We start from the raw sequence: 22,155 nt of genomic DNA, 5'->3' as shown, positions 1-22,155 counted from the left end.
AGGAGAGGTGTATAAGAGAATTGGAAGGTACTGGCTAGAGTTTTTTTCTTGCAGTACTTCTAAGGAATCTAGCTTCACTAGAAAGGCTCACCCAGACTCTGCTACACTTTGCTGTCAGGGAAAAGTTAGTTTGCTGTATTACTTTATTGCCTTTTTCTATTTTGAATACTGTGATTTGTTTTATTTACCTTGTGTTTTACTTGTATTCTGCTTTTAACTGCATATTAAAACTTGAAATGAGACCACAACTCTGTCTCTTGTGAGTCAGGCAGAAATTTTTTTCCGCATCCTCCCACCCAGTTACTGTAGTGGTCTTAAACACCACTGTCTTCCCCTTATGTTAATTTGACCATATATCTCATTTCCTCTCTGTTTTTACTGGCTTGTGTGAATAAGCACAAAATTATCATTTTGTGAAATCGCTCTCCTTCAACTATTACATTTATTGGCCATCCTACTGTATTCCATAGTACCAGAATACAAAAGTGACCAACCCCTTTCAATCTATCTTGCTGTTTTAAAAATAGTAACTCTCCACTAAAACTTAACTTTTTAGACAGGTAAAACTTAAGTTACCTACTTTCACTCTTCTAGTGCACACTGCAGTGTTTAAGGTAAACCATTTTTTTTCATTTTACCTTTAAGCATCCATGTGACTAGCACTTGCTTTAAAACCTGCTGGAAAGCACTAGGAAGTCTTAAACTGATACATGCACTCAACTCTACTTGTTAATAAGGAGAAATTAATCATAGGCACTAAACAGCCTATAATTGCAAAGTACCTTGCTAAGGTAAGGGAAAACAGCTCTTGTACTTTCCAAAAAAAAAAAGCACCGAACCAGGCATGTCTAAGGGTCATCTTCCAGTGATTTCTCTTGTCCACCTGGTGAATCTGGCATACTGGGGCAATGCAGCAATTACCTCATGTACACAGACAGCCCTCTCCTCCTACCACCCAATACTACAACCGGCGAGAGATGCATTTACATATCCAAACTGCAAGCAAAGCTCTCTCCACCCAAGATTGTGCTAGACAGTCAAGAGGAGAAGGTTAACACCTGCACTACACCTCAAGCAACACATAGCCCTTCTAAACCCAAACCAGCAACACCCACACATAGCAACACTAAACCCACATATGTGGAGGCCCTTAACCTTAACCTGCCCTGGCAACAAGGATCTCCAAAGCTGAAATGCAAACAAACACCAATCACAACCAAACTGTCACATAGTTCACAACACCAATGTGCCACCCAACAACAGCCCCTAAGGCAAGACAACGTGCTCAACACTTTAGTCATAGGTGACTCTATAGTCAGGCACACTGATGTCCCACTCACTAGGCTGAACAAGGAGAAAATTACAGTCAGCTGCCTGTCAGGTGCCAGGATTCACCACATAATGCATGCACTCAAGTCACTCCACAACAAGTACAAATATGACTCTGTCATTGTCCATGTTGGAGTAAATGACTTGAGACGTACCTCCCTGGACTACATGAAAAGATACATGGAAGAGCTCTTGGATCATGTGGCCCAAGCAGGAATGGCCCTAGCCCTGAATAGCATCCTGCCTTCACTCAGAATGATACCACAGTATAAGGACAAAATGATTGACTTCAACAATTGGCTAAGCTTCTGGTGTCATTCAAATGGGATCCAGTATCTGTCTGCCTGGGATGACATGATCGACAGACCATGATGCTTTGCCAGAGATGGTCTGCACCTGTCGCCCCTAGGATTTGGGTTACTGGCTAAGGCTCTTCCCACCCCATAGTGCCTTTTTAGGCAAAGTTCAAAGGACAAAACCACCACAGTAACAGGTACAAGCATGCAAAATCTGAAGGTAATGCTACTCAATGCTAGAAGTCTAAACCTCAAAATGCACTCTTGAGGCACTCCTAAAAATGAAGAACATCGATATCTGTGCAGTAATTGAGACCTGGTTCAAGGCTCCAGAGAGCACCCTTGCAATACCAGGCTACAACTCCAGGACCAAAACACTAAAGGTGGAGGAGTATCCATATTCACCAAGGATATTCACAACACCAGGTTAGCTACCTAACACAATGTGTCTGAAATTCTCCAGGTGCAACTAACACTAGGTAAGACTGCAATCCAAATTGTAGCTTGCTACAGAACCCCCACCACGCCCCAAGATTCTCACTACACCTTTCTAAACATATTGGAAAATATTAAGATACAACCAAACACCCTAATACTGGGTGATTTCAACTACCCTGCCATTAACTGGGAAAACTACTAGTGTACCAACACCTTTCCCAACAGTTCTTGGAATTCATAAATTCCAATGCCTTGGATCAACTAATCCTTAGTCCCACCAGAGGCTCCAATATCCTAGACCTGGTCATTACCAACATGGGAAATGCTCCACACCTATGGTCATCCCCTCGTTGGTCAGGTCTGACCATAAGCTAATCACCCTTGACATCCACATCCCACTCCCACCCCCCAGTAAGGAAACTTCCGTAAAAAACTTCTCCAAAGCCAACTTCATACTACTCAGGTCAGAAGTGACAAACTTCATGATACCCATGCAGACAGGAACTGAAGGTTCAACTACTGAATCCTACACTAAGGCACTGTGCGAGCACATCCACTCGTGCATGAATCGTGCCATCCCAAAAAGAACCAAGATATTCTCCTCCAAAAAAAGGAAGCCAATCTGGTGGTCCCTTGCCATAAACAAACTTTACAACAAAAGTAAGAAACTGTTGCAGAAAAGAGGAAAATCCCAGGATGCAAAAAACTCCCTTACCAGCCTCAGTAAGAAGCTGAGATCCCTCATAAAATCCTCCAAAGCTAGTTACAAAAATAAAATTGCCAAAGATTCCAAAGACAACCCCAAGGCATTCTGTAGTTATGTCAAGAATCTAAATGGCAATGCTCAGATCTGCTATGAGCTACAACAGAATGGCATTAAATATATTGATCCCAAGGATATTGCCAATATACTGGCAGATCGATTCAGTGCAAACTTCACCCCCCCCTCTCACCCACTAAAGGGCCCATCTCCATACCAAATGTTTGCCAAATTCCAGTAACAACAACCACACAGGTAAAAAACGCACTATCCAAAGCTAAGAATAGAGCATCCATGGGGCCAGACAACATCCCAGGCTGTGTACTACATGAAGTACAAAATTAACTGGCACCTCACCAAAGTGTCATGTTTAATCATAGTCTCACCTCAGGCTTTGTGCCCACTGAGTGGCGCACAGCTACAGTTATTCCACTCCACAAGGGGGGATCCACCTTGGATCCCAGGAACTACTGCCCCATCAGTCTGACGAGCTTGATCTGCAAGGCCATGTAATGTATTATCATGGAACTTATAAACAAAGACATTGGCAACCATCAAAATCTGGACCCAACGCAGTTTAAGTTCATGAAGAGCTGATCTTGTCTCCTGAACCTGATTGACTTCTTCAAATCAGTCTCCAGAGCCATGGATAAGGGTAAGGAAGTCCACACAGCTTATCTGGACCTTGTCAAGGCCTTCAACACCATCCCCCACTCTGGAATCATAGATAAACTTACTAAGCTGGGCATTAATCCCTACATCACCCGATGGGTTGCCAACTGGCTTACTGACAGAACCCACACTGTAAAAGTTACCAACTCCAAATCCAGCTCCAGACAAGTGACAAGTGGAGTACCTCAAGGTTCAGTCTTGGGACCGCTCTTGTTTGGCATCTACTTCTCTGAAGTATAGGCCAACACTAAGGGACTCTGCTAACAAAGTTCGCAGATGACTGCAAACTGGGAGCCATTATTGAATCCCCAAATTATGTGGATATTCTACAAAAGGGCCTTACAGAAACAGATGCTTGGTGCCAGAGCCATGGGCTCAAGCTCAATGCCAAGAAATGTATAGTTATTCCCTTTGGGAAAAAACATGTACCCATGAATTACCACATAGGTGGCAGTACATTAAACACTGAAAGTGTGATAAGAGACTTAGGGACATGGGTGGACAGTGGTCTCACCTTCGATAACCACATCGCCACAACAGTCAGGAAATCCTTCTATGTGGCGCACCTCATCACTAAGGGCTTTTCATTCAGAAAAAAGGAGGTCATTGTCCCACTGTAATCATCCCTCATTAGACCCATTACAGAATACAATGCTCAGTTTGGTATGTACCTCTCAAGACATCTGCAACAACTGGAAAGGCCACAGAAATACCTCACTAAAAGAATCTCAGGCCTAAAGCAGATGCCCTATGCTGACCATCTAAAAAAACTCCACCTGTACTCTGTCACATATCGTCTACTCAGAGGAGATCTCTGTTTAACATACAAGGCCATGTCAAACCCTGAGCTGTTGGACATGCTACACTTAAAGAAATCCCAATCCCTCAGAGACACATGCTCCAGGGATCTACACTTTGTCATCACAATGACCAAAACATGCTGGAGGGATAGGTTCCTGACCCAGAGACTCCACAGACTCTGGAATAGACTGCCCATAAATGTCAAGAAGAGTGCCTCTTTGGCTCAATTCAAAAGGAACCTTGATGATGGGATGGGAGATAGGAAATTCACCCCTGTAATCACAGGGGTCCAGGGAAGTAAATACTGTGGGAAGAAATAGCCAGGAAATTGTTATGGCTAGGCTTGTATAGGCCCTAGGGCTGATAGTCTAGTACCAGCCTATGAACCTATGAACCTATGAATCTATTGATCCTATAAAGGAAGCCTAGTTTCTGCTGTGTAGATTTAATGGTGTGCAGTATATGGTGGTCATATTTGAGACTCTCATCTATTATAATGTCTAGAAGTTACTGTGAGTTACAGGTTCAATGACAGTATCATTTGCTGACTTTATGATAAAAGATTGATTTTGATTTTGGCAACTTTTTGAGTTGAAAAGCAATAACTTAGTTTTCTTGGAGTTGATCAGGAGGTTTGATTCTTTGTGCCAGGTTTCTATAGAGGAGAAAGATTTTTGGGTAATGTCTTGGAGCTTATTTATTGTTGAGGTTACACATAGCTATTGTTGAGTCACATGCATACTGAACTAAACTAGCATGGTGAGTGGAGTTGTGAAGTTCATTAATAAATATATTAAATAGTAGAGGACCCAGAACAGAGCCCTGAGGGACACCTATAGTAAGTAGTTAAAAGAATGAGAAGGTTTGCTGCCATTTATTGGCTTATATTACCTAATTACATTTTAATTTGCACCCCAAGAGCTTTTCCAAAGACTTAAACATTAGTAAAACATGGGCTAAACATGTGAGGGGATTCATTAAGGTTATCACACAGTGTATACTTTATGGTAACCTTCATGAAGCCTCTCCACTGTCTTCATGTTTGCAAAATGGAAGCTCCCCTGCACTGCCTCTGTGTGCATGTGCGTCTGCGTGTGCATGTGTGTGTGCACCATAGATCTTCAGTGGGGCCTGCTATCTCCACCTATAGTAGCATACCTGCATTTGTTTTGCATTTAGTTTAGTACATTTAGTGACTACAAAAAAAGGAATGATTAAATGTGTCAATAACATGGCAATTTCTATATCAATAGCTGCTACAACTTGAATACAATTCTTCATTTAGCACCTTTTTAGCAACCAGACTTATCACAGGGAAACTCACTGAATCCTTCCTGTTACCTGATTTTGGTAACTTGGATTTTATAAATGAGGATTTGTGAATCAGACATTGATTTGACATGAAAACCTTTCCCTCCTTATTCAGTCTGCTTTAATTATTATTATTATTTCTTTTGGTTTTGGGGGAGTGGAGTTTTAGGGTTTAAAGGGCAAGTGGGGAGTTTAGGGTTAGGGTTAGGGAGAGGAGTGCTATGATTAGGATTAGGGATTAAGTGGGAGGTAGGGTCCTGGTAGGGCTATGCAGTTCAGCAGGGTCTGGTGGTAGGATCAGTCTTGTGGGAGCAGGCAGGCACTGAGCGATTAGAGCAAGTAAAAGCAAGCAAGTGTATCATGAGCTACTAACATGCCAGTATTTGTAGGAGATCCAATTATACATTTATAAATAATATGTGCCTGTGCATGTGTCAACACACATGCATCTTTTGTGTGTGTGTGTGTGTGTGTGTGTGTGTGTGTGTGTGTGTGTGTGTGTGTGTGTGTGTGTGTGTGTGTGTGTGTGAGACAGAGAGAGCATGCATCTTTCTTTAATATTGGTGTGAGGGTGCATAGACCTCCCCCCCACACATACATATGTCCATGTGCGTGGATTGAGATGTATGTTCTTTGAGGTGCATAAATTCCAGCTCTGCAGATCTAGTATCAGTCTCTTTTACTGTACTGTGCGCTGATTGTGTTATAAGAGTGTATGGTCTTAGTTATAAGATACTGTAAGTGTGTATGGTTTTAGTTAATTATACGATACGCAGTTTCATTAACTAAGTGACGGATATGTATGAGCTTAGCTGGCAAGTGAAGAGGTTTAGGCTATTTTAGCATTTTAGAAGGATGAAACTTTTATCTACCCTATATAATGGCAACTACTCTTCTCCAAGGAAACATTAAAAATGACAGGGCATACTCCCACCATTAGCGTGAATGTTGTCTTCACTTTGTCTCCTTCCTATAACTTATATAGTTTTGCTACTGGTCCCTGTAAGGACCAGCCACTTTTTTCTAAAGCATGAAATATCTCATACATCATCCTCCTTGACAGGTACGTTTTTGTGCCAGTACCAGTGCCACAAGACATACAACCCAACGCTCAAGAATTCCACAAGACAGTGAAATAAATAAAGAACTTTATTAAAGTTAAGCTTAAGTTTTTTTTGGATGAAAGCATTTAACTTGTGTCATTTGGGTTATGTGGCTTGTGGCACTGATGCATTTCATTTTGGGTCTTGGTTTCTTGAGACTGGAAGCTCCTTTGTGTTTGTGTTAGTTACATTTTTGTGGTCATTTGGTCAAAGTAATCAGTTGTGGTGAAGCTGCGGTAGCGTTGTCGCCTCACAGTAAGACGTTGTCCTGTTCGATTCTCAGCTAAAGCGTCTTCTGTGTGGAGACATGCGTGAATGGGGGTACCTTCGTTGAAGGTTGTGTGTCAGGGCTGGCAACTCAGTACGTAAAAATCTACTGCCAATCATTAGCAGACTGGAGTTTCGCTGTGGCGACCCCTAACCGGGAAAAGCCGAAAGATACAACAATCAGTAAGATTCACTGAAATTCATCCTGCTTGTGATCTGAGATAGTCATGGTGCTGTTCCATGCTTTACTTTGTCATCCTGTTTGTGATATGATACTTTGTTATCCTGTTTGTGATCAGAGATGCTCATAGTGTTGTTCCACACTTTACTTTGCCAGAGTCACCATCTATGTCTGTGTGTTCTAAAGTAAAGTAAAACTGATAATCCCTTCAGAGGCTGAATTCAGTGGTTGTGTTACAACTTAGCTTAATCACCAGTGAAATGAATTTCAGAATGCAGCTGGAGAAGTCACCGGAATGATACATTTTCAGGATGGGGAAACTCTACCACTGAACTCCCATGTAAGCAGTGAGGAGATATTTGCCACTAAACTACGTTTTCTATTATAATCTACTCCGCGTTCACACTGGACGGAGGAGTAGGGCTAAATATTTAGAGTCATGTGACCTAATGCATGTCTGAATAATTTTTCTATTCTCACTTGGTAAACAGCTTTTACCAGGTAGTTCTAGCACCTTCTATTTTATGGCACAATGGCAGTCCTGCATGCATCACTGCCTCTGTCTGTTTCACTTAAACTACTGAATAAGGTTAGTTTTAAAATCATGGATTTATGAAAATGCTACCGTTCATCACCTCTGCTTTTCTAGGCTAGGTACTATGAAATGACAGAAGCAGTGCTCACCAAGAAATTTAACAACAGAAGCACATAAACGAGAAAGGCAATAATATATATAAACAAATGCATTCATATCGCTGTTCATACTGAAAATGTTGCTAATCCATAATTCAAGACAATAACAGTTATATGTTTTTATTGTGATAAAAGGGCAAAATGTGTGCATTAATATCCTTGTTTTTTCTCTTTGCATTGAACAGAACCATCATCTACCTGTCTGTAGTATATGCAGTAGGGCAAGTCATTATGGCGGTGAGCTCCATTAATGATCTGACGGACATGAATAGGGATGGTGAGCCCGATTCCATTGATGTGCATATGTAAGTGTACATCGTTCAGTTTATTTGTTATTTATGCACTATTTATCTTTTGTTACATCGTGCAGCCAGCTAGATATTGGCAATTAACAGATTCTTTACGAAGCAGTTACTGAAAAGTTAATTTTATATGTCAATTTTGTGATTATAAGCCTTTCTGGTCAGTTACACATCAATCTCATGAGTATTCACTTATAAAATTTGCAATAAGTAATTAGATAAAGAGACAGATAAAAAATAAGTAACAAATCAATTACATTTCTCAAAAAGATGTCTACAAGAATACGGTAGTTTGCATTCCTTTTTCATGCAGCAGATGTAAACTGTGGCACTTTCCATATTTTTGCCCCTGGAGTATTATCATCCAGCTGCTCCATGAAGAGTTTAGATCAAGCTATGTACAAGGAACAATCAATACTAGCAATTTATGACAGACAAGTTCCTTCCTCCCTGCTACCCAACCCATCCTGCAATACTTACTCTATCTAGATAGTAATCTTTCTTCCTTTCCTCTCATAGATTGTTTTACTCTTAATCTTTTTTCCTGCAGTTGTTAATTAATTAATTATGTTCTAACAAAGACTGCACTCTGATAACCGCAGTGGAAATAACTGTATTAAGCTGGGGTGGGGGTGGTTTGTGTGCTGCTAGGGCCCCAGAACCTGTAAGGTTTCTAAATACTCTAAGATGCATTTTAGAGTTTTGAAACAACCTTTTCATCTGATGATTGCCTGAGCAAAAGCCATAATTGCAGAAAGAAATTCAGTCTTCTCTTCAACTTTTCTTGCATCCTCCCAACATATCCTAACTGACCAAGATTGCTGTGTGATAACAAAATTAAGGTGGGGCTGCAAGGCACCCAGAAGCCACTGGGTTACAGATGCTCTGAGGTGCATTGTAGAACTTGTTTTCCAACATTTTAATCTAATGATGGCCTGAACAAAAATCATCCATATGGAAAAGAAACCCAATCCTATTTTTTTATTTTATGGAAGGAATAATTTGTAACCAACTTTTAATTGGAATAGTACCTGCCCTCATCCCTCCACCTCAAAATACATAGTGACTTTCTGTGTAGTTCCCTCTGATGTTAAATTGAGATTAAAGTTTAGACATAAATGCCCACAGTCATATTTCAAGCTATTGCTGTCATATTTACATACACGTTTCTTCATCCCCTACCACTAAAAGACAACCACCTTTTGTGTACCCTTCCAATGTCAGACTGGGACACAACTGAAAAAAATTAATAGAACATAATGTATTTGCTGTCAGATATATATATATATATATATATATATATATATATATATATATATATGTTTGATTGTAAGGAAAATGAAAGAAAAAATAATAATTACAATAATATTTCTAACATGATGCTCCTATATAAGCTATAGTGACCCTGTGTGCATACCTCTGAAATTTGTGAGTAAAGTTAAAAAAATAATGACCACACTGTTCCCAGGCCAACACAAGATATGCTGACCTCTGAGGTTTGGGATGAATATTAAAGAAATAACGGCATCATTCCAAGCTCCACACACAAGTACAGAACCTCTGAGCAGGGCTTGTTTTACACTAGGTGGGGTTCATGGCAATGGTGATTAATAAGCTCATGTCAGAATCCACTTATGCAGCCACCATCACCAGCTCCCTGGAAGTTCCGAAGGTCTAGATATTTTGTGATGCATTTATGCCTTATTTTATGAGAGCTAATGGTTAAACAGAGAAAACAACAACAGTGTCAGTTACTTTCCCCCACCATGTTATAACCACTTCTATGTACAATTCAGATGTCTGGTTGTGATAAAAGAGGATGCTGTGTAATGTATTTCATCTTTGTTCCAAACAAACATTTGCCACACATTAAAGTATTGCACAATAATCACATTAGTCCTGCTCAACCAAAAAAGCAAGCAAACAGCAAGCAAACAGCAGCAGACAGCTATCTGTACATACCAGGTGTCCTTTAAGAACTCCTTCTTACTTCTCACAAATTCACACTAGTCCTGCTAAGCCACAGAGTGACTCTTTAAACTGACAAGAGGATAAGTTTTTTCCATCCAGCTAACCCCAACCCCCACCCAGCAGTTGCAGCCACATCATCTGATGGCTATGTATAATTTCACTTCCACACAAGCCTCTCAAGATTTTCATAGAATAACCAGATTTTTTGCCTCATATTTTTGATCTCTTCTCCCATAACATTTGTGGTTTTCTGGCAAATCACTGAGAATTTAACTCACTAAATAATGAGTTACATTTGAGTTTGAGTCTTCATATAATTCAGGAAATGGATGCTAGCATGATTCCTGGTAAGCTAGCAACTTTCAAAGTTTATAAGAGCAATATTTAAAATCTGTGACTATTTTTGGCCTTCGTCCTCTCCCCCTGAGTATTATAGGCTTTGTCCAGATTTCTTGCTAAGAGGTTAAGAGGGATGCCTCTACAGTCCACACAAACAATGTGCAACACATTAAAGTATTGCAATCCAAGTCGCTCCACACAAATCACAAAGCTAGATTAATATTGCCAAAAACACCTGGTTGATCACTGCCAGCCTCATTGTAAAAACAGTAATGATACATATCTCACAGCACCATCCCTACCATTTCAACTGTTTACACAAAATACAAAGTCTTAAGTACTACCCAAAACATTTGTTTGATCACTACCAGCATTATTGTAAAATTAGTAATAACACTTCTTTCACCAGCACCACACCACTCACACCCCTCTTTGTTGAGAATTGCAGAATGTTCCTACCTCTACACTGTCCCTCATATATCAATGTACAATTAAAAAAAAACCTCTTTCAGGTGCCTTCATGCCAATATTTGAACTTTGTGTCTTGTGACATTTAAGGTGAAAGTAATGTAACGTGATTTAAATCTCAAGTCAGCTGGAACGCTGCCCCTTCCAGAGTGCTCGCTGTGCTGTGGGCACATTTATTTTTCCTGCAAGGGCAAGTTATTATTTTCTTTATTTTTAAAAGTAATACAATACTGCTTAAAAAAATAAATAAATAAATGAAAGCATGCCCCTACAAGCATGGCGCCCCCAGACAGGTAACCATTTCACCTATGTGTAAGGCTGACTCTTAGTGGTGTATGTTTGTTCATGACCTCTTGTTTGTAGAAATATTAATCTAAAGCAAGTACAATGCACTTTCACAAACTGGTTGTGCTAGGTGCTTGTTGCTTTGAAGGGATGTCCTTGATTCTATCACATTGAAATCTAATACCAGCAGCTAACAGAACCTTTACAACATTTTTGGTGACTATAGTGCAGACCCTTGGCTGTCACTGGTGTCTCTTCTCAATCTCAGGTGCTGGGAATCAAACCTGACATTGCACTGTACATAATCAGAAACACTCCCATTGCCTATAAGGAAATTGAGGTGTCTCAGTACAGTGTCATATTCACAGAAACAGTCATATTTTTATTTATATACCATACACATATCCACTCAACACCCAGTAATAATAGTGTTCTGGGTGTCACCAGGTATTGCAGCTGCTTGTTTCTAAGTGCAATATGGAGAATGTGTTAAACAAGTTTATCTTGCAGTTATCACATGCACTCGTCAAAAAGATAAAGAAATGCAGAAATAACCAAGTCTAGTGCTTTAAAGTAGAAAATGTGCAGCCAAACCATCTTAAAAGGGGTAATAACAGTATGAGAGAAAACAGAGAGAAAACAGAGCTGTAACAAGGTTTATTGGCACCAAGATCAATGTCCCTATTTGGTGCTCGCAGTTTGATGTTGAGACCAAAAAAAGGCCTCTCAAAACAAGGACCAAAAATCAATCTTCTTTAAATAATACCTCTTTGCAATATCAGTTGCTAAACTGTAGCAAATACCTATAATAACTTTTTGCTGCAGTTCATTGACTGTCATTTATGTTTAAAAAAAAACAAAATGAGTGTAAGCTAAGCAAAGAGCTGTTATGTATCATAGCTGCTCAAACCTTACTTTCAGGGACAGATCGACACCACTTCTGTTATACCTACTATGTCTCTAAACGGCGTGCCCTCTCTCTGGACAGCTGCACCTTTCGCCCTTCCTTCTCTTCAGCTTTGGCTATAAAGCTTGGTGCCAGAAGCTGAGGTGTGAGTAAATGTCATAATTAGGAATGCTCGGACAGTATGAAGACAAAGAGCATAGGTCAGGATGCTGGTTAGTACAGCTTTCTCTGGTCAGCTACATGGTGTGGAGCTCAGTCCTGGTTACATAAGGTGCCAAGGCTAAGTTTGGATATTCTGACCATGTTCATGTGTTTTTTTCTATGTACTCTGGTTTCCTCATTTTTCAAAAAGGTATGATGCTATTTAGCTTGATGGAGTGCACTAAAAAATGTGTTGTACAGTGCCCTGGAGAGGATTCTTTATCTCTAGTCTGATTTCAGTTAACAAACTAAAATGCGTAAATAAACGGTAGGTCAAAAACTCATAAAAGTTTTAAAAATGTTTGCAGAAGAAATGAAAGTACAGAGAAAAGGTTGTAGCTTCGATGAGGATTTCAGCAGCATGCAGAGCGTAGTTGTGATGGGGAAACAGAAGCATTTTGTGGAATGGGCAAGGTGTCTGGAAAGTGGAAACAAAAATCTGGATGAAAAAGAGTCCCAGTGGGCAGCACCTTGGTATTGTAGTGGTGGATTAGTGTGAACCCACTCAAACGATAAAAAAACAGAAGAAGCCAGGAATACACACCACAAATCTTTTAATTATTAAGCGCTTTTGTCTCCTATTAGAAACTTCATCAGAATACTCCATTACAGGCAACCCCACCCTTTTATACAACTATAAAATGACATAATTTCCTGCTTGTTTTTACACCATTAAAAACTGAAATGTTTCCATTATAAATCATGACGAAAGCGCTTAATAATTAAAGGATTTGTGATGTGCATTCCTGGCTTCTTCTTTTTTTTTATTGTGGTGGGGGAAAGTGTAGCAGGTGGGCAAAGCAGAGTATTTAACACAAATGCTACAGATAAATAGAAATACAAATGTGCTGGTATAGCCAAGCTCAGCATAGTAAGCTAAGTAATTCCATTCAGTCATTTAAATACACCTTTTCATGGGTAGCAGGTGTTGGAATCCCTATTCAACTAAATCAGTTCTTGCATCTTTTCTATTAAAAAAATATTATGCCACTATCCTGTAGCAAATCTCACAATACCTGTAACAGTACCTCACCCTTTCTTATGGATATTTGTGGAGCAACCCAAAGGTCACAAAGGCTGTGTGTTTTTCTGTTTATACAACACTTTTGTGAATTATTTAGTAGTTTGCACAGACTACTTCTTGGATGACTATTGATTTCTTATGATGCTATTCCTACTGCTGATATCGACTTAATAGATTAGGTTTTGTGCGTACAAATGCAGCCAACAGGAGAAGAGAGATGCAGGCAAATGGCTTATTGAGCTACTAAGATCCATGGATGAAAATGAGATTTGAGTGGAAGCAGAACAATGCAGAATTTTTTTTTTTGTTTACTCGCTCTCTCTCTCTCTCTCCATTCATGGTAACCTTCTAAGACTATTAGAGATGCTATTCACCAACTACATGTGTTTGCATTCATGTAAATATATATTCCAATCAATACATCTGGCAGTGTCATTGGTTCAACAGGGAGCACATTCACCTTTGATAGTGGAAGATTAGAAGTTCTATTTCTCCATCGGGTGCTTCAGTCCATTTTTGCAGTACTGACATTGCACTGCAGCATAATGTAGATGTTGCACTCCTGAGTGTGCCAGTCATCATAAGAGATGCTAATCTAATGTTCCACCTGACCGAGCTAGTGGTTACCCAAATTGATGCCAATATAAACATTAAGGTGGAGTACTTTATTTTCCTAAAACAGCATATTGACATATTTACATCAAATTAAGCATAAAATAGATTTTTCTTTTCACATTTTACATAATTTCATTCCTTGTGTATCACACTGTCTTACTCCAACACTTTTTCTGTTATAAAAGACATACACCGCTCTACACTGTTCAGACAGTATGATGCACAGGAAACATTCCAGATGCAGTTAACAATTGACAAGACCCCTATTCAAATCATAGCTAGCTATAGACCTCCAACTTTGACTCAAGATGCTCACTCCATCTATCTGGACCTCTTTGAATCTATCAAGATTCACCCTTTACCCTGATCCTGGGCGACTATAACTATCCAACCGTAGATTGGAAGAAATATTCATGCCAAAACACAAATGCCCAGAGATTCCTTGATTTTGTTAATGCAAATGCCTTGGACCAGTTGATCAACACCCCCACAAGAGGTGAAAATATCTTAGACTTGGTGGGGGTGTTGATGGTGGTAGTCTACTTAAGACCGAAAGTGTGATAAGAGACCTTGGGACACAGGTGGACAGTAGTCTTTCCTTTGTTAATCACATCACCACAGTAGTCAGGAAATCCTTCTACGTGGCACACCTCATCACAAAAGGTTTCTCATCCAGGAAAAAAAGGTCATTGTTCCCCTCTACTCATCACTCATTAGACCCATTATAGAGTACAACGCCCCTTTTGGTATGTACCTCACAAGACATCTACAACAACTGGAAAGGCCGCAGAAATACCTCACAAAGAGGATTACCGGCCTCAAACAGATGCCCTATGCAGTCTGTCTCAAAAAAACTCCAGCTTTACTCCGTCGCATATCGCCTAGTCAGAGGCAATCTCTGCCTAACATACAAATCTATGTCAAACCCAAAGCTGTTGAACATGCTCCACTTAAAGAAATCCCAATCTCTCCGAGCTACACACTCTAGGGACCTAAACCTTGTCACCACAATAAACAAAACATGCTGGAGGAATAGATTCCTGTCCCAGAGACTTCCCATACTCTGGAACAAACTGCCTATCTATATCAAACAAAGCTCCTCATTAGCACTCTTCAAGAAAAATCTTGATGATTGAATGGGAAATAGGAAATTCACCCCAGGGATCATCTCTGTGGCTCTGTTCGACAGGGGCACAGGAAAATAATTTTCTTGGGTGGCGAAAGCCAGGGAACCTTTTTGGCTAGGCTTGTATAGGCCCTAGGGCCAATAGCCTAGTACCTACCTATGAACCTATGAACCTATGAACCTATGAACATGAGTAACCACTGCAGCATCCCTACAGTCTCATCATCACTGGTAAGATCCAACCACAAAGTGGTCACTTTCGAAATCACCATCTCCCCCAGCTAGGGTCAAACAAAAAAAAAACTTCTCCAAAGTTGATTTCAACCTCCTGAGGGAAGGTATAAACAGATTCACAGCTGCCTCCCCCACCATAGGAACTGCACATATGTACAAACCTACTCCAAAGTACTATATTTGCATTTATATAGCTGCATGGAATCAGGAATACCCGGCAGGATAAAATCCTCCTCCTCAAGGAAGAGCAGACCTGTCTGTAGACATTTGCAATAAATAAACTCTATAATAAAAGGACAAAATTGCTCTCCAAGACCAAGAAGAAGCAGGTGCCTAATTGGAAGCAATCTCTCCTTATCCTGAACAAGCAAATAAGAGCACTAGTGAAATCCTCCAAAGCAAACTGGCCACATCTACTAAAGACAATCATAAGGCCTTCTTCACATATGTCCACAATCTCAAGAGAAGCACCCAGATCTGCTCCGAACTGGTGGTCAATGACACCACATACACAAATGCTGTAGATGTAGCCAACCTGCTGGCAGACAGGTTCAATGAAAACCTCATCCCTTTGTCCCCCATCAGTAAAACAGGACATCCTCAGTACCTGCCCCCCTCCCCTTATCTCTAGGGAGCAAGTCATCACTGCTCTCTCAAAGGCAAAAACTGCAGCCTCCATGGGACCCAATAACATCCCAGGCTGCATCCTACATGAACTCAGGCAGGAACTTGCAGCACTATTAGGCACCCTATTCGACCAAAGCCTGAGTACTGGCTTCATCCCAGCCAAGTGGAGGACTCCCACTGTCATCCCTTTGCACAAAGGTGGAGCATCCACCAGTCCAGGAAGTTATAGACCCATCAGCTTAACTAGCCTGATCTGCAAGGTCATGGAGCGGATTATCATGGACCTCATTAATTGGTAATCACCAGACACTTGATCCCACACAGTTTGGTTTTGTCAAGGGGAAGTCATGCCTGTTAATTTGATCAAATTCTTTGAGACAGTCACCAAGGCCATGAATGAAAGGAACATGCGTGTCCTCAAGGCACACTGCCTACCTTGACTTGGCCAAAGCCTTTGTTACTATTCCCTACTCAGGTATAATAGATAAACTCTCAACTAGGCATCAATCCATATGTTACCAGATAGGTAGCAAACTGTCTCATGGATAGAATCCACCTAGTCAAAATAGGGGAACCACCTTAAGCAGTAGAGCCATAATGAGCAGTGTACCCCAGGGATCGGTCTTGGGGGCTCTGCTCTTTGGTATATACTTTTCTGAGGTGCAGGCCAAAACCAGTGGGCTATGGCTGACCAAGTTTGCAGATGACTGCAAGCTGGGTGCTGTCATCAATTCCTCTAGTTATATGGACATCTTCCAAGAAGGTCTCACCCAAATAAATCACTGGTGCCAAAAACATGGTCCCAAACTGAATGCCAAAAAATGCATCATCATTCACTTTGGGGAGAGTGACATCCCCACAAATTATCACATTGATAATATGGTCCTAAGCACACAATCAGTCCTGAGGGACTTCGGCACCCAGGTTGATAGCAAACTGACTTTTGACCACCATATTCCCTCTGTTGTACGGAAACCTTTCTACATGGCCCACCTCATTAGTAAGGGTATCTCATCCAGGGATACGTTGGTTTTAACATCCCTGTATTTTTCCCTTATAAGACCCATTATTGATTACAATGCCCCTTTCACCATGTACCTCACAAAGCACATGTAGCTGCTGGAGATACCACAGAGGTTCCTCGCCAGAAGAATCCAGGGCCTCAAACATCTACCCTACACAGATAGGCTAAAGGTCTGGTCCCTCTACTCACTCTCCTACAGACTCCTCAGAGGTGACCTCTGTCTGCCATACAAAGCAATCTCAGACCCTGCCCTGATGGGACTGCTGCATATCCGCAAGTCAAGCTCCACTTGAGTAACTTGCAAGCGTGACCTCAACCTGGTCTGTGACATTAATAGGACTTGTTGGTGGGACAGATTTGTGTCCCAGAGACTCCCCTTCAGCGGAACAGACTCCTTCTCCATGTCAAGCAGAGTACCTCATTAACCATTTTTAAGTGTAACCTGGATAACTGGATAGGGAACAGAAAATACACCCCCCTGGTATTCCACCTGTGTCCCTGCTGGACAGTGGCATAAGGTGTTGACTTGTTGGAACATGGGCTAAATTCTTGGCTAGGCTTGTAAGGGCCTCAGGGCCAATAGCCTAGTAACTTCCTATCATCCTATTATCATATGTTATAACCAAAAAGCTATCTTTTTTCATTACCTAACTACAGTCCACTGTTTTTCATTCCACAATCCAAAATTTCTTTCTTTCTTTCTGTAAAAAACAAAGTAGAGAGGCATCTGATCTGTTTTTCTTCTTCTTTGTATGTTCATATTTCTCATAATCAGTATTATCTAAATTAATTTGATTTACTAATCCTCTTTAAAATATTTACTATTTTCCCAAACTTTGACTATACACATTCACTGAATACATGCAAAGTAATGTATTCTATATTGCCTAATCTTATCTAGAAGCACATTCAGTGTGATGTCCCTGCTCTAGGCCAGTGATCAAGGAGTCCCACCATGGACAACTGTGAGGGATGTTCACTTTGAACAAAAATAGATACACACAGTATTTTCCAGTGCAGTTCTCTGCACCAAGCACAATTCCCTTTAAGAGCATACAGGGAACACACTCAGTCCAGGGGCTGGGTTTCCCTATCTCTGTCCAGAACCCCAGTAAGACTCCCTATTGGCACAGCTGTAGAGTTGAGTCCTCAGCTAAGAGTTTCAAGTTAAGTCCTCCACCACCCTGTCTGTGAAACACAGTGTTCTGTGTCCCTGCTACAAGGAGCTGACACACACTCTTTGAGATTTAATTTTCACACACACACACAGACACACACACACACACACACACACACACACACACACACACACACACACACACACACACATGCACCTGAGAAAGGCTGGCACAGATTTACCAGCTGTGCCCCTCTGCCCAGACTATAAGGTTGGTACTGCCACCAGAACACTCCAAAGCCAGCTCCTTTAAGGCTGTTGCAAGGTTACCCAATTATACTGAGTAAAATTAATACTAATACAAATTGTAGTGTTTGACCAATGCAGCAAGGTTTTCAAGAGCGGCCACATTGTCACCAAATAAATATAAGTACTCTCAAAGGTTGAAATATTCTCTAAAAGACCAGCCACAATGAAAAGTTTAAATATATTTAATAATAAATAATAAAAAAAATGAACATACTAAATATCTATTTACAATAAACACCAGAATTTCAAACACAGGAAATAAAAAACAAGCAAACAAAAAAAAAAAAAACAAAGATGGATAGATTTACACACTTACAGGAAAAACAGTACTTAAATAATCTCACTATATTTTCCTGACTGATCTAAATAATTACTATTCCCTTATTACTTACTAAAGCAAGGCAAGATGACGTAGGAGTGTGGTCTTACTTCTTTGTCAGGTTTCAAAAACAGGCTGCCCTGAGACTTCTGCCACATCTAGTATTAAAGCAACATTTCAGTGGATTACAGAATGACATCACATAAATCTGGTCATCTGACTCTGGTTCTCACACTACCCCCCTTTGCTAGAAACTGAACCAGAATTTAGCACATATGTGTTACCATATACACAGATGGAGCTTTTCTGAGATGTGTTATATCATCTGGAATCTATAAAATTTATTTATTTATTTATTGCATTTGTTTACTGGGATAGTCCATTGGGCCTAAAAGAGCCCATTTTCAGTGGAGGCCTAGGGAGAAAAGCACCAATAAGAACACAGATACAGAAAAAATATAAATATTAATTGGTACAGAAGTAGAAACAGTGTTAGATAGTAAATACAGTGACATATACAGAATATATACATAAACGCAGGAATCTAGTTTGTTTGATTACAGTAATATATACAGAAAATATACATTAAAGCAATGAATGCCGAGGCACTAGAATGTATTAAACTCTTTGTTTTTTCCTGTTATATTTCAAAGTTAGCTGGACTGAGATTAACCACTTCTCTTCCAGTAGCCTCTGTTACAATATATTCATTTCAACACTTACAATGCAGTCCAACATACAGGTGTATTTTTTTCTGTCTAGCAGGACCCACTGTTGGTACATTTTTAACACAAGCAGTTTTACAAATACATTTTCAACACAAGCACCTGTAGAAATCAGTTTGATATACAAATGACATATAATTCTTTACAAAACTCCAGCTAGCTATGCTGGCATATGTTACACATCCACTGCCCTACTCCCTCTGGCATAGCTGGAAGTACCTCACATTGTCATACTCCTTATAAAGACTACTCATTCATAATTCCTGAAAACTCTTTTGACTGGTAATACCTGCCTTTCTCTGTTCAGCTATATTCTGCCCATCATCCACCAAAAGTAAAAATAATAAGAATAATTTTCATAATTCTTTTGTACTAGTCTTTTCTATTATATTCTAAACTTTCCTTTTCTTTATTTTCTACTCTATTTTCTTTTGATACTGTTTGATTCTCCAACCTTCTTGTCATTTTCTATTCTCTTGTCTTAAGCTATCCATATTTCACTATATTTCATTTTCATTATTCTACCAGCTGATGACTTGACACTTTAAACACGTTATTAAACACATAGTACATTTTTTTCACTTGTTCCACTATGAGTGTATGAAACTGAATGCACCAAGAACTGGAATCCCTGAACTGCAACTGCATTTTACAGAACCCCCCCCCCCCAGAAAAACACGTTTTAAAGTGTTTTTGCAGGGGTCAATCCCCCCCAGCACACTAATTTGGAGGGCAACCCCCACACCCCCTGAACTTATATACACTAACTTCCTGGTTGCACTTATTTGAAGAAGGGGGAAACTCCCCTGGAAAGGGCATAACTGCCAGCATTGATTTTCTATGGAGAAACTCTGATCATCAGTGAGATGGACTTCGGGCAACCGAAGCTTGAGAGTTCAGTCTTCATCCACCAATAGGATAATGTTTTGTCACTATCCAGTAGTAGTGACAACTGCATAGAATATGGGAGGTTCTGGATTCAATTCCCAGACAGGGGTCAGTGTTTTCCTGTTATACTTCAGTTGTTAAAAACAATGACATGCAAAGGCATTACAGTTTAGGATGTATAATTTGATTTGAAAAATCCCCATGCTAGGAGTTTCTTAGATTAAGGGAATAATAAAGGTTGTTTAAGGTAGTGCAATACCTAATTACCAGGAAACAACTTTTTATTTTAGTGGCAGTAATAGTCGCAGAGAATTCATGCATTCTTGGGCTCATTTCCCAGGAAAAGCTTTGCATCAATCTGATGATTGTCACAGAGAATTAAGGCTATGAGTTGTTAAGCTGCTTCCTTTAGTCTAATGTGGTGGACGTATGCTATAAATGTGGCATAGCAGTAGATACATAATCGTTCATAAACCCTGCAAAGCATGATAACAAAATGCAAAGCAGCAATAAAGGAAAAAGTGTGCATATCCCTAAATTAGGGAAAGTTGGTTGCTATGTAATAGACCAGTCATAAATTATCGTAATATAACTATGGAGAAATATGTGCAACATATTTATTAATGCTGGATTTTTTTTCCATTTTTATTCTAAGCAACTTAGAGTCAGACTATATAGTAAAGCAGCAGCATTACAAAAATGCCAGTGGCTGAGGTGGACAACTGTACCAGTGACTTACTTGTCAAGGAAGTGAAATTCATCATGGAAATGTACCACTGATCTAGGGATGACATGCATAAATTAATGAATGCTGCATGCATATTGTATTGTTCCTTGTAGTTAATAGATGCCCCAATGCTCATATTTCTCCTTCAGAAAAATTGTGAATTTTCTTTCAGAGCGCTGTCTATGATTGGCCTACTGTTGATAGCTTTGGGTACTGGGGGAATCAAACCCTGTGTGGCAGCCTTTGGAGGAGATCAGTTTGAAGAGCACCAGGTAAGACCTTTCATATATATTACATCTGTACTGTTCATTATATGAATTTTCATTTCCATTCCCCACGACACATAACCGTTGTTAGCTCTTTTTCTTAATCCATATAAGCATGAGCACATTCATTTAACTGTATGGTAACCGACATAACATTTCACCTTTGGGCTGAAGGTAGCTCAATGTTAATTATTCGAGTCCATTTTTAACATGTCCTTTCATTGCTACTGAAATAATAATCATTTACTAATACTGGAACAAATGCAGTTTTTTTCTTTATAGAAGGAAAAAAAATCAGGTATATTTTGAATATATGTTTAAAATAAATCTAAGAAGCTTTCAGTAGCAACATATGCATTTTTGGAGAATAACATCAACTCTAAAGGCATGTATCTTTCTGTGGATCCCCAAGCGAACACTCTGATAGCACTTAAACAGCTCTTTTCAGAAAATCTTTAGATATAAGTATTCTCTGTAATAAATGTGTGTTTGCACAGCATGACTCCTTGGCGAAGTTTGTTTCAAACTGATTCTATAACTTCAACCATTATCTACTTATATTTATGTCTATATATCTATATCTATATATATATATATATATATATATATATATATATATATATATATATATACATACATACTCTAATTCTGAGACAGCATATCCTTGGGGAAGGTGAATACTCCATCCACATGAGATTTTCTGTGTGTGTTTGTGTGTGAGTGTGTCAATGTCCCTGATCATTGACCTACCATATAAAATGCAACCTAATGATCCACAAGCTGTAGGACAATTCATAGGTTCATAGGTTGGTACTAGACTATCGACCCAA

General features: G+C 39.7%; 1 protein-coding gene across 1 annotated transcript in view; it reads left to right on the top strand.

The window, feature by feature from the left end:
• SLC15A1 (solute carrier family 15 member 1) overlaps positions 1 to 22,155 on the top strand; it is a 422,183-nt gene that overhangs the window by 55,987 nt on the left and 344,041 nt on the right. Inside the window, exons 4-5 of the mRNA XM_044071289.1 lie at positions 8,037 to 8,156; positions 21,232 to 21,331. Of these exons, the coding sequence (XP_043927224.1) occupies positions 8,037 to 8,156; positions 21,232 to 21,331 (220 nt within the window). The remainder of the gene's footprint in view (positions 1 to 8,036; positions 8,157 to 21,231; positions 21,332 to 22,155) is intronic.

The sequence above is a fragment of the Protopterus annectens genome, chromosome 5.part0, assembly GCF_019279795.1.
Source record: "Protopterus annectens isolate FY-2018-M chromosome 5.part0, PAN1.0, whole genome shotgun sequence".
Classification (NCBI taxonomy): domain Eukaryota; kingdom Metazoa; phylum Chordata; order Ceratodontiformes; family Protopteridae; genus Protopterus; species Protopterus annectens.
Note: the sequence above shows the minus strand (reverse complement) of the source record. Positions and strands in the feature narration are given on the sequence as shown.